This window comes from Astatotilapia calliptera, chromosome 23, assembly GCF_964374335.1.
Source record: "Astatotilapia calliptera chromosome 23, fAstCal68.1, whole genome shotgun sequence".
In the NCBI taxonomy this organism is placed as follows: domain Eukaryota; kingdom Metazoa; phylum Chordata; class Actinopteri; order Cichliformes; family Cichlidae; genus Astatotilapia; species Astatotilapia calliptera.
In genome coordinates, this window is record NC_137443.1 from 39,067,469 (window position 1) to 39,081,046 (window position 13,578).

The window sequence follows — 13,578 nt, forward strand, 5'->3', positions numbered from 1 at the left end:
TTTATTGAAACATTACAAAGAAACAAACAAATCTATTACATTTCATTATTATTAAGGTTGTGGACAGAATGTAAGCATGAGTGAGACGTACAGTAAGGGGGGAAAAACCTGACCTTTAAAAGAGACTATGGAGGTGACTGCATACGTAAGCATTAGTCTGCGTGAAGTCTGTTACCTCATTAACAAGTCGGTGCACTTTGCTGTCATTTCTGCATAAATGGTAACCACAGGTGTGGGGGAAGACCTACACTTGTTTTGTGGGCCACCTGTAATCACGGAATGCAAGAAAACCCTTGAAAAGTGTTTCACTGTACCTCCGGCTACTAAACCAGACTCTCCCAGCTGGATCGCCACTCCGAAGCCTCCGAGTTTCACTGGAGCAGAGTTCTCCTTTGAGGCCAGGAGCACACAGTGAGGCTGCACAGGAATGAAAGACACGCGTCAGCACAGTGCAAATGACGACAAGCTAATACTTGGTACAATTAGGGCCCGACTGATGCGGGACAGTCCCAGCAGACTTTAAAAATCACACTGACTTTTTTTAAAATAAAAGAGGCACAAGCACAGACACTGCAGAGCATTGCTTTGCTCTCTGTGCAAGAGTGCAAGATTCCATTATGTTCAAATGGTGGTTAGTGTACCCTGGTTTCACTTGAGCTTGCACAAATCTGACAGTGCGTTCAAAAGGAGATGCACATTTTTTGTCTCACACTTTGTGTGCTACAGAGCTCGGTGTTGACTGACTCCAGCAGTGAGCAATGGAGAACTCTGGAGGTAATTCACAAAGCTGAAGAGACCTTTTTTAACCCTCCAGTATGCTTTTTAGATTCTGGTTAATTCATTTATTTTAGAAACTTGGCAGGATACAGACAGACACGTACAGCAGGAATCAATAGCAAACATTAATATATATACAAAAACAACAGAAACACACACATTAGAGAACAAGTTGAAAAGTGCCTGGAAGTAGCACAAAGAAAGAGACTATATGTACTTAGACTAGTGTGAAAAAGGTGACACCGAAGCTTCACCATGTAGTCACACAGGACTAGTACTGCAGGTCAGAGGCAGGTAAGAAAATATTTGCCAAGTGCCGTGATAGCTGCTGCTAAATTACAACGGCTAGTTTATTAAGGAGAAGGACATTAAGCCAACCGCGTTCACCGGTAGACTTGTAAAAACTGCTTAATCAAAATTGTTATGACATTTTACTTAATATCTAATTCACTGGACAAATAGTGCGGCGACTCGCCATGACCCAAAGCTTTCTGCGAGGAAAACTAATCAGCTGATGTCAGCGGCTGATGAGCAGCGAGGACGGTGTTGCGTGGCATGTTTTCCATCACGGGTTCTGTGTCAGTGGTAATAAAACTGCTTCCCATCACATTTTCACATATTTGTTCTTTTATAATAGTAAATCCAAGTTGCACACCTAATTTTTTTAAAAGACAACAAATGAAATGATGGGTTTCAGAGATGTGGATGCAAATTGGAAATAAAATTTGTTTAAAATGTTATCAAATGTTTGTTAAATGCAGTATTCCTCTCAGGTACATTCATCTTACTGTCCCTTTTTGTGACAGTAAGAAGACATGCACAACCATAGTGAGTGTGAAAAGTGGTGGGCTCACTTCCTGTCTTCTTATTCTTTGCAAATTTTGTAGGGGGGGTGGAGAGAGAGAGAGTACGAGAGAGACAGCGAGAGAGAGAGAGGGGGCCGAGTACGAGAGAGACAGCGAGAGAGAGACAGCGAGAGAGAGAGAGAGAGAGGGGGCCGTCTCACATCTATGAGAGAGGAGAGGCTATGAAAGAGCTTTCCAGTAAAGACTGAAGACAAGCTGAGCAGAGCAGAAGCGGTGACACAGACAAGCCTGCAGGATAAATTACTTCAGAGGTGAAAACGGCAAAAAGGCGGTGCTCAGCCAGGACTAGTTTCTTTTAACATAAAACAATTAAACTCACCTTTATTCATTTAACAAAAGCTTTAAGAGACTGATAATGGAGCAGCATTAGATGGACGGAGGAAAATACATGCAGGACTACTGTGAGCTCACACTCCTACACATTCACAGCTGTGTTGGATCTTCTATGGAAGGATTATTGATGGTGAGTGTTGCACCTTAATCCAAACATCTGTGTGTACGAGTCAGAGTGACTGTGAGCGCTTTTGCATCTGCAGCGTGCACCCCTTGGCTCCGCTCTAACACCGTGGGACTGGAATTTATGCGTTAAACAGGCATAAAACTTCTGATTAGTCATGACTCCTGCTCCCACCCGTGAAAGCTAAATCACAGTGGAACTTTGAAAAAGCTGCACAGTGTACAGAGCTTTAATTTTGTAAGGTGCCGCACCTTTTTTCAACACAAATTACTATAATTTCCACTTGATGGTGGAAAACTCACAGATCATTACTTGTGTGTGACCTTAATCTACAACCTACGTATTACTCACCTCACTGTGTATTACTCATAAAACACACAATTGCAGTTTCAGTCCGTGCACCTTGTTTTGCTGCACAGCAAGAGCTTCTTTGTATGTCTATTCAGTGAAAATAAGCTGATTTCCCCCCTTTTTTCCCCTTAGGTCCTGATGTTTAAAACTTCTGAGCCACAATGAATACGACTTTCAGGCCGGTACTCCCAACCTCTGCAGTGTTCGACACCTCTCTCCCTATATCCACGTCATCCCTCCCAGGCTACATGTCACCGTCTTCTCTTTCTCCTTTCTCCACCTCAAACTACACAGCTGTCACTTCAACCCCGATGCCTTGCTCATTTAATAATGAAAGCCTCCGTGTTCTGCAGGCGGTGGTCTATTCTCTTTTCTTCATCTTTGGACTCGTGGGTAACCTCTTTGCTTTGTGGGTCTTCCTGTTCCTGCATTCGGGCCGAAACTCAGTGCGGGTGTTCCTCATCAACTGTGCAGTGGCTGATCTGGTCTTCCTGGCATGCCTGCCCTTCAGGGTCTTCTTCCATATTAATGGAAACAAATGGGTACTGGGACCTGTGGCCTGCAAGATGGTGGGAAACCTATTTTACATGAACATGTACATGAGCATATTTCTACTCGGATTCATCAGCCTGGACAGGTACTTGAGGCTGAAGGGGAAGGGCAGAGCACGGAGAGGCCTAAGGCTGAGGCTGTGGGGGCAAAGCAAGCCGTGGAGCTGGGTGGCATGTGGAGTTCTGTGGATTGCATTCCTGGTGGGTACGATTCCCATGATTGCTGCACCAGAGGATAAGGAACACAGCGATAAGTGCTTCCAGTACAAATTGCGACAAAAAGCCTACTGGAAAGCCTACATCAACGCAGGGCTGGTGGTGATGTTCTGGTTCATCTTCATCATCCTCGTGGTTTCCTATGCCAAGATTGCCTCACGGCTGCAGCAGGTGTCACGGGACAAGCCGGACCTACCTAACGCACAGAGATACAGGAGAACCGCAAAGAAGTCCTTCTTTGTCCTCTTTCTCTTCACCATCTGCTTCGGGCCCTACCACGCCTTTCGCCCCTTCTACATCTCCTCCCAATTGAGCTCAAGCCTATCCTGTAATTACATGCAAATCATGGACTGGACCAATGAGGTGATGTTGTTATTCTCAGCCTTTAACAGTTGCTTGGATCCTGTCATGTACTTTCTATTATCGGGCTCGGTGCGCAAAGCTGCCCTCCAAGCACTCGGACGCAGACTCGGCCACCGGCTTCTCTTCCTGAATGACGTGACATCCAACAGCTCCACCATGGATTTCAGACGGCCGTCTGTCCCTGTGGTTGTACCCAACCTCGGTGTAAACACTCAGTCACTCACCCCCAGAACCAGTATGTGTGTCATCAACTCTAACCTCCGCTGCACAAGAGTGACTACGCTTCCACCTACTGGCCAACAGTGATCACAGGAGGAAAAAAAAATCGGAGTAAAGCATTTCCATTGACAGCTTCGGTTCTAACAAATTATGCCCCCGTACATGAACCACTGTCAGAGATGGATTTTGAACCAATTTCCATTATTGGTTAAAGACAACAGATTTATGTCTGAAGACGTACTACAGCATCAGCCATGTCTTTAAAAATTTACATTTACAAGACTAATGATGATATGAAATGTGTGTGTGTGAGTGAATGTCAAGAATTTTCAGTATTAAAAAAAAAGTTTTATGGAGAAAAAATAAATTGCTGTAGACTTTAATAGAGAACTAACTTTTCTCTTTTCACACTCTTTCAGCACAGAGCACATTATATTGGCATACCTATACTGTTATAGTGGTGGATCCTCTAACAACAACCAGTGTTTCAAACAATGAGGTCAGAGTATGTAGGAGCTCAGGTTTCCTATTGCGTTAAATGCTTTGACTGTGGATCTTAACTCTGGATCCAGTGAAAGAAAAACTAATATAATTTTATTTATTAAGTGTGAATCATGCAGATTAATCGCAGTGAGTCTGCTCATGTAAGATAATCGTTTATTTACCCCAAATTTGTTTTAATTTTGAAGAAAAAAAAGTGGCTGGAATGGACAATAACCTATTTCGTCCTTTAAGCCTTTTGCTTTGCTTGAGCTCAATAGTCTGCTCTTACAAGAAGCAAACGAAAGCCAGCTTTGACCCACCATGATGATCAGCGCTTGCACTGGTTCTGCTGCTGACAGCTTTGAGCCCTGTGTGGTCAAATGGCTCAGATGGGATCAAGGGCCTGGTTCAGCACTGCTCCATATGGTCTAGTAGTGTCGGACACCTGTGTTTGAGGGTTAATCCTGTTGGAAATACTGGGGGATTCTGATTTTGCTCTAGGAATGCCTAATAAATCCACACAGTTGATTTATTTACAGCCGTAGATCCCCAAGTATTTACGTAAATATATTTCTAAAGGTGACATCTGGTCAAAACTTCATATTAATAGCACATTTAGAAATGTATTTACTCACAACTTTACTAAAATTGGTGTTCAATATTTATTTTACCGCTGTATACTACAGCTAACACTGACGCTTGCTGAGGTGTTGGTTTGCCTAAAGGAAAAAAAAAGAGACCTCATGGTGGTTTATTCTAAAAACCACAGAGTAACTAAAGTTAATATTAAAAGCGGATATCAAGGGAAACTTTCGGGTAAAGCGTGGGTCGCTTTTAGCATTTGCCTTCCCACAAGCAGTGAAGACAGCGTCTTCACAGGAAGGCAGTAACACTGTGCAGTATACACTTCTGGTGTGATAAATATATTTAATAGGTTGTCCTTTGCGAGTCATGGAACATGTTCTGTGGTTTCACTAGCTTGACTGCACGAAAGCTCACCTTTACATCACGGTGAATCACATTGTTGTCATGGCAGTATCGAAGCGCCTCCAGAATCTGCCTCATGTAGTGGCTGGAGGGACAGAAAGCAGAAACAGAAGGGGGGGGGGCATCATTTAGAGCGTGCACAGAGATGTTGTGTATTTCAGGCTTTAATAATATTTGAAAATGTGAAGCCCACACTTCACAGACTGTGTCCCCTACCTGGCCACTGCTTCGCTGTACACAAACCCAGCATCAGCTCGCTTCACGATTTCAAAACACAGGTCTGCACCGTCCATACTAGAAAAAAGGAAGAAAGGTTTAGGGTGGGTATGAAATGATCTGTTTAGTAATGAGTCAGCTGAGAACTCTTTATTAGTATAGATTTAGATTTGGTTTAGATTCAGGCTACATTTGAATCATTTCAATAATCAGATGAAAGACAAAAAAAAAATAACAGCCGATACAATAAATTATTTTTCCTTCAAACACTTCTCATGTATAGTGCTGTAAAAAGTATTTGCCTCCTCCCGGATTTCTTTTTTGCATATTTGTCACACTTGAATGTTTCAGCTCATCAAACAAATTTTAATATTAGCCAAAGATAACCCAAGTAAATCCAGAATGCAGTTGGCCCTGTGTGAGAAAGGACAGGAATTTTGGCCCACTCTTCTTTATAGAAGTGTTTTAATTCAGCCACACTGGAGGGTTTTCAAGCATGAACAGGCTGTTTAAGGTCATGCCATCAGATTTAAGTCTGGACTTTGCCAAGGCCACTCCAAAACCTTTGTTTTTTATCTTCAAATAAGCTAATCAGAGGTGGACTAGCTGCTGTGTTTTGGATCCGTTTCATCATAATTAAAAGCGCTCGAGCTTCACGACATGAACTGATGGTCGTACGTTCTCCTTCAGGATTTTGCAGTAGAGAGCAGAATTCATGGTTCCATCAATCACAGCAGCAAAACAGCCCGAGAGCATCACACTACCACCACCATGTTTGCCTGTTGCTATGATGATCTTTTTATAAAATGTTGTTAGTTGTACATCAGATGTAACAGGACTCAAACCTTGTGTTTTTTAGATGTTATTCTGGGGTCTTTAGTGACCTCCTTGATGAGTGGTGCACTCTTGGAGTCATTCTGGTAGGCTAGCGTCTCATTCCATTTATGGATAATGGCTGTCATTGTGGTTCGCTGGAGGCCCAAAGCCTAAGAAGTGGCTTTTGTAACCCTTTCCAGATTGATAAATGTCAGTGACTTTGTGTCTCAGCCGTGTCTTTAGATCGTTGAATGATGCTTTTTGAGAGATTTTTTTAAACCCTACTTCATTTTGTCAGACAAGTTCTATTTAAGTGATTTCTGGCAGTAATCAGGTCTTGGTGTGAGTACTGAAACTGAATTACAAAAACATAGTTAATCACAGTTAATTCATGATTTAACAAGGAAGGAAATTACTTTTCCACAGGGGCCCAAGTAGGTTTACATAGCTTTTCTTCCCCCCCCCCCCTTTAAATTAAATTATTTGTTTGAAACATGCAAGTGTTAAAAGATGCAAAAATGTAAGAAATCAGGAACTGTACACTATTATACTTATGATTACATATTGCGCTGGCCTAGCGATATCTTCAAATATCACACTTTTTTTTTTCCTTTTTCTCGTCAAAGAGACCAAGAAGTCTGAAACCACAAAAACAAGGGGGTGTGAAATTACCAGTAACAGCCATCTGCCTAGTGCTGATAAAATTAGTTGGTAACTGTTTGCCTAGTGCGGTGGTGACGGTAGTTTATAAGAGAAAAGCTGCCATACATAAAACATACAAAATCCAAACCTAAAATTGGATGGGAATGTGAACTGTGTGCGCGACACACTTACAATTCAAAGACCATGTAGAGCATGCCATCGGAGCTGTAAGTCTCCAGCAGCTCCACGATGTGGGGGTGTTTCAGCATGTGGCAGATGCTCGCCTCTCGCTTCAGATCTGTGAGAAAGAAATTCAACATGGGCTATGGTGAGACACATCGAACACTTTGGATTTCATCCAGTCTAATTATACTTCCAGGTTGTGAGGTAAAGTGCTAATATTTAAATGTATGCCAAGAGTCGTGTTACTGCTTCGTAGACGTTAAAGTACACCTAAAATGCTTTTCCTTATTTTCTGACATCTATTTACAGCTCCAGTGCTGGATGTCTATACTTAAAATGGAAAAAGTTTCAAATGAAGCTGACAGCATATATGCAAGTGAGTCTTCAGACTGCTCTAAAAGGTCTTTTCCCCCCGGCTCTTAGCTCTAGGTGATGTCAGTGGGAGTGGATTGGATCCCCAATATCATCATCTCATGCACAAGGTTCAGCTTGTGAGCACGGCAGCCCGCCCACAGACCTTCTGTTTGTGAGACGCATCCAATTAAAGGGAGGAGAGGAAAGCTAAAAGAGCTAAAACAGGCTGACTGAGGAGCTGCAGGATAAAAGGAAAAAAAGTTTATTTTCAACTGAATCAGGCGAAGCTGCCCTGTTAAGAGTCCAACAATTTAAACACAGAGTTGGAAATGAGCATACAAAGTTTGCTTATACAAAAACTGAAGCTTTTCATTCAGGTATTGCAAACTTTCAATATCAGATTAGCTTTTATTGTGTCCTGGGAGAAATTTACCCTGGACAAGCGAGGGAAACACATCATGTAAGATAACAGACAGATGCAAACATTAGTTTACAATTTTACCAATTATGGCACTAAATAAATTATACCTATTTCATTTACAATTTGGTATCCTGAACCTTTTTCATGAGGGCATTATAAAGCATGTGATTTTTGGTCCTAGTAACGTTCAAGTCCTGCTTTATCAGTGATATCTGAAGGGAAGATGAGGGGAGTATCCCGACTACCTTTCCGCCTACTGATGGACTTTATGCACTCAGTACTATAGGATAAATTTTCCTTCAACCTAAAGGTTTGCATTGTGAAACACATCTCCCTCTATACTATACTCACCCTATAAAACATTTAGATCCTTTATGTTTAAATGCAGTAAACGACAGAGAAACATAGAAATACCTGACTGCTCTTTTCATACCTCAGCAGACTGCCTGCCACATGACTAACTCAACACTAGGGGGAGCTGCAGAGCATTTAATTTGCCAGGCATCCTCTTCTTGATATATAGACTACAGACTAACTGATCAACAAGCTGGTCTCTACCAGAAAGAATGCACATTTGGATCACTGTCATCAACATCATGACTAATACAGATCTGCAGAAACAATTGCAACATGACTGTGGGGATTTCTTATGTTTTGACTGCCTGGATGGAAAACACGCCTACGATTAGAGGACAGACTTCTCTCTTGTGAGAAGAGCAAAGACACGTTGTCTAATAGACTGACAGACAACTGGCAGGACATGAGGTAACGACAGAGATGCAGACTGCTGAGGCGAGCTGACAGACATAATGTGCTGCTGTTGGGCTTCTCAGTCCATAAAAAGCTCATTTACACACTCCGCTCCCCATCTGTAAGTCTACTGATCTTTGTGTGTGTGAGTGTGTGCTCTCTTTGTGTCGTGACCACTATCATTATGCAATACAGAGAACCGACAGAGTCCCCACTACAGAGCCCCCTATTCTGCTCTCCCTTTGCTTCCATCATTTCCTCCTTCTCGCCCTTTTCACACCGATCTCTTGCCCGTCTCATCGAGTAGCAATTCTTGAACTTAACAATGCTGCCCACTGTCCAACGAGGAAACGGCTGATGGAGCCAGAGAGGCCTGGAACGCTCTGAATGAAGCTGATGCCGTCCACTGGGCCTTTTCCAAAGCAGGCCTCGCTTAGCCTTTGTCATGTCATGCTAATAAATTGCACTTTGAAGACTGCAGGACCATGTTGCCACACCATCTCCTGATATTCTAACTATCATATAAAACTAATGTACAGAAATCACACTAAGAAGTCATTTAGGCTTGCCCATTCGCCAAGTGTTACTTTGTCTTCACTTCTGATAAATGACTTTTTCAATATTTAACATGTCTAACAAATAATACTGCAAATTGAACTACTGTATTTCCCCCCCAACAATTCAATACCTGTAAGTTTTTATGGTCATTGCGAGCCATCTACATCTGTCTTTTACTCAATACTCCAGACTCTTAATTATCGTATTCATCTTTTATTCATTCCACCTCTCTCACGTGTTTCGCACAGAAATACATTTGTATAGAAATCCAAATATTTGTTGCGTTAGCTCGAAGCTCAGCCCAGCCTGCAGCTCTGTCTCCTTTTCACTCGGATTTATGCTGACACGGAGTCTTTCTTAATAAGCTAAGGTATGTGGTCTCATGAAATCACTCTGGCTGCACTCCAGTTTTTCACATTGCCACTCCGAGTGGCCGACTTGCAGATTAAAAAAAGTTTTTAAAAAATGCTTAGGTTTACCAAATTTAAGGTGAAACTTTTACTGTGATCGACTCTTTGGGGGCTCACCTTAGCCTGACTGGTTTTCTTGTAGGGCGCTTGGTCCCATGATCCAAACAAATGTTTATGTAATTTGTTTTATATGGTAACCCACATAGACAAACAGGCAAATGTATAACCCTCATCCTCACACTGATAACAACTGATAATCACCAGGTCTGTAAAAGCCTGAACATTTATAGCAACGCAATGATCAATTAACTAATTAACTGAGTGACAAAATTACTCTGCAAAGCTTGAATAATGAATTAACAGTTCAAGTCTAATTAAGCAAAAACACCAGAAAACTCTGGAATTGTATAACATTTGACAGACTGCATGATTTAAAAAAAAAAAAAAAAGTATGTGCGCCCATGAAAAACATCAAATCTTTTCTATCAGTGCTTTATACCTGATTCTGCTACTGTGTTGTTTGCTGCCATTTATTGCAAACAAGGTATGTTGGCATTTTAACAATTTCTTTATTTAACAATATTATTTTTATTTATTTTTATGCTGGTCCTCCGCTCACACACTGCTGTGGGACGCATACCATTCTCCAACAGTCAAACATCAGGACTGCAGGCAGGCCTTTCCATCCTCTCCACTCCCAAATCCCAAATCCTGGAAGCAATCTCTGATAAACCCTGCTCTGTGAGGGTGAGCGTTGTCATCTTGGAGGAAAGACCAGATTTGTTTTTTTCATGGGCGCAACCCACAAACTCAACTCTGCTGCTCAACCCACAAATGTGTTTTTCTTACAGATGCAGCACCATTTAAGGCCAAACAAACAGGCTTTCCAATGGTACGGCACCTTTTAACAGAATAAAAAAAGGACAATTATCACGCAGCCTTCTGAATGTGCTTTAAATGATTTTATACTCTGAAGCTGTTTTAAATTGTTATTGATACCGACGTCTATCTAACAGTATTAACCACCCACAGCCCTTAAAACCCTCCCCTCAATATCTGCTACGGATTCGATCTCTTGCTGCCTAGCACAGTAAATCCCCACATTTGTGAAATGAGCTGCTCTCTGTTTATCGCAATATGAAAAAGCATACAATGTAATATTGTTGGCATTCCTAGAAATGCATCATGTGACACGAGAGCCTCTGTAACAAGTCATGCGCCAAAGCCCCAACCTTTAACGTATTGGAAGAATTCGACATCCCTATCATCACATTTGGAAGTCTGTTCATTTTTGTGCCATTCCTGGTGAAAGCGACCACATGGTGAAGCATGTGTGAAGTGACTCAAGAGATTTAAAAAATAAAAAAGATGCTTTGAAATATTTCTGAGGTAAGAGAAACTCTTAAATGTGGGTGGTTTATGTTTTCAGATGAATACAATTAGCACAAAAATAACCTGGGTGTAAGTTCTGGTTTGGGAAACCTTGGTGTAACACTCCGATTTTTCCTCTGTCTCCTCCCTCGGGTCATTTCCTTTTCCTGCTGTTATTGGCTGCCAGAATAATCTCTGGCTGGGGCATCACAGATGGCCCATAGTGAATGCCAATACTACCACCAACACACACACACCTGTGATTTTTGTCTCAATCCCTCACTCCCCACCCTGACACACACACACACACACACACACACACACACACACACACACACACACACACACCATGACAAAACCCAAACCCACATGGTGAGACAAGGCATGCATGGAGTATCTCACAAAATGTGAGCCTATCACACCCTAAACCAACACACGACACATGCAGTTCCAAGATATTACTCATCTGGGTGCAGTGTATGCAACATTATGGCCTGTTTATTTATGTGTGAGAGGCCATTATGCATTCTGTGAGTGCCACAGTGTTTGATGTGTGAGCCAACCTCCATTTGCAGTTTAATCCCAATATTTGTTTTAACCCACAAGAACATGGGGGGTCCCATAACACAGAACACAGCTCTTCTAGGTCTGTTAAAGAGTGCGGTTCCTTGAATAATCTCTATAGCGACGCTCTCTTGCCCTGGTTATGTTAACCCCTTCCATCTGGTGCCTTAAGTGAAAAACCAGCACACGTGACCTGCCAGCCCCAGATCAATCCAGGTCTGCTGTGCTTCTCACCTTCTGTGCTGAGGCCAGGGCTGGAGGTAAAGCTGGCCACATCAACAATCTTTACAGCAAACTGCTGGCCGGTGTCCCTGTTGATGCAGCGCCTCACCACGCTGAAGGGACCCCTGCAATACAAAAAGGTTTAAAGTTAGTCACAGATACCTACAGACACAAACACAAGCGTCTGCATGCGTTTCTTTCATTCACTTCATGACTCCTGAGTTCAGTGAGCGCCTGCCATAAACCTATGTACACATAATGATGGGCACACACTAGTCTTGGGCAGTGGGCAGACATAGTGTTGTTTCTGGGAATATTCTGGATTTACAGTGGGTGGTTAGCTACGCTTCGTAGTCTCCATGCTCGTGCCAGTGGGAATTACAGAGCGGTGTGGTGCAGCGCAGCTGTAAAAGCTAAAATAAAAGCTTTATTATAGAGACCTGTGCTAGGGAGACCTACCCTACACAGTTTATTTTGGGGGAAAGGAGGTGGCAGATATTGCAAATTTGTGTTTCCTCTTATAGCTGCTTTGGAGCTTGACATGTGCAGTAAGACAAGATTTCCTGATTTGAACAGCATTTCTTGAGATTTTCAATTTAATATGAAAAAAGCAGTCAAATAAATAAATAATATGCGGGGCAAAATTTAGATTTCAAATGACAAATTTGTTCACTCAACAATCTGCCTACATACGCGTTAAGCCTCTACAGAATTATCAGCAAACTAATGCTGAGAAATTCATATCCTGCATGACCTTTCTAGTGGTATGCGTGGTAGCACACAAGTTAAAGTGTACACCTGATAACTTCTCAGTCAAAAGTGCTCAAATTAATCAAGTACTGATATAGCGAGGACAAGAACGAGAAGGAGAAACAAAACACACTTTTTCAAGGGGTTTAAATAGCTTATTAAGAGGAACCTGTATAAAGAGCCTACTCTTCTTTCTCATGGTTTAATCACAATATAAAATAAATATAAGATTATAATGAACCAACAGTTTGAAAGAATTTGAAAATACATGCATGCCACATACAGCTGCCTCTAATAAGTAAGCATAACACAAGCAGCTCTCCAAATGCTGCAAGTTCTGCTCAAAGTGGCCTCTTCAGCAAGCAGCGGCTCTCAAAGAAACGACACTGCTAGCTCCTGCCACGCTGTGAAGTTTATTTGATGTTTAATTGAGAGTGGAAGAAGAGAAGGATCACTAAATGATATCCAAAACTATCCCAACAGCAGACCACCCTGACTAAAGGGAGACATGAGACAGGAACTTTCAAAGTAAAAGCACGTTAATTTACCAGTTGTGAAATGAATCACAGCATTGCTGGACGGAACAAACAAACTGCTCAATGTACTTGGCTGGCCAGGTTTTCTTTTTTGTTTTGTTTTTTAATAAGATGCTATGTAAACAACAAAACATAGATAATCTATTACTTTTGCAATCCAGATTACAACCTGTCTTAAGGAAAAGAAGAAAAAAAAAATCTTTGCTGTAGGAATGTACTCGAGATGTTGCAGTTCATTTCGAGATAAGCTACTTCACATTTATAGAAATTGTAAGGATTTGAATATTATAAAAATGATTCCCAAAGCTATACATATGCTGATAATCCTGGTACCCTAGGCAGCTTATATAGTAATTTCATCCACATTGATCAACACATGTAGGAGAAGTTGGGGAACAGATCATTATAATAATAGGTTTTAAAAAAATAATTAAAAATTAAAACCTTAAGTATTTGAACAATTACATCATTTCTGTCATTTTGCTTCCACCATCACAACACACACTGCTTTTATA

At 41.6% G+C, this 13,578-nt stretch overlaps 2 protein-coding genes across 20 annotated transcripts in view; one reads left to right on the forward strand and one right to left on the reverse strand.

The window, feature by feature from the left end:
• Positions 1 to 13,578, reverse strand: part of LOC113015779 (peripheral plasma membrane protein CASK-like) — a 49,413-nt gene that overhangs the window by 18,991 nt on the left and 16,844 nt on the right. For all 19 annotated transcript variants that reach the window (XM_026158057.2, XM_026158056.2, XM_026158054.2 and 16 more), the window contains exons 2-6: positions 11,790 to 11,902; positions 7,137 to 7,242; positions 5,487 to 5,564; positions 5,283 to 5,355; positions 315 to 417 (exon numbers count right to left, since the gene is read on the reverse strand). In XM_026158057.2, coding sequence (XP_026013842.1) covers positions 315 to 417; positions 5,283 to 5,355; positions 5,487 to 5,564; positions 7,137 to 7,242; positions 11,790 to 11,902 — 473 coding nt within the window. The remainder of the gene's footprint in view (positions 1 to 314; positions 418 to 5,282; positions 5,356 to 5,486; positions 5,565 to 7,136; positions 7,243 to 11,789; positions 11,903 to 13,578) is intronic.
• On the forward strand, positions 1,820 to 4,181 carry LOC113015780 (putative G-protein coupled receptor 34). The gene is made up of 2 exons (XM_026158061.2): positions 1,820 to 2,106; positions 2,584 to 4,181. Exon 2 carries the CDS (start codon positions 2,613 to 2,615, stop codon positions 3,885 to 3,887), a length of 1,275 nt encoding a protein of 424 aa, XP_026013846.2. The 5' UTR covers positions 1,820 to 2,106; positions 2,584 to 2,612; the 3' UTR covers positions 3,888 to 4,181.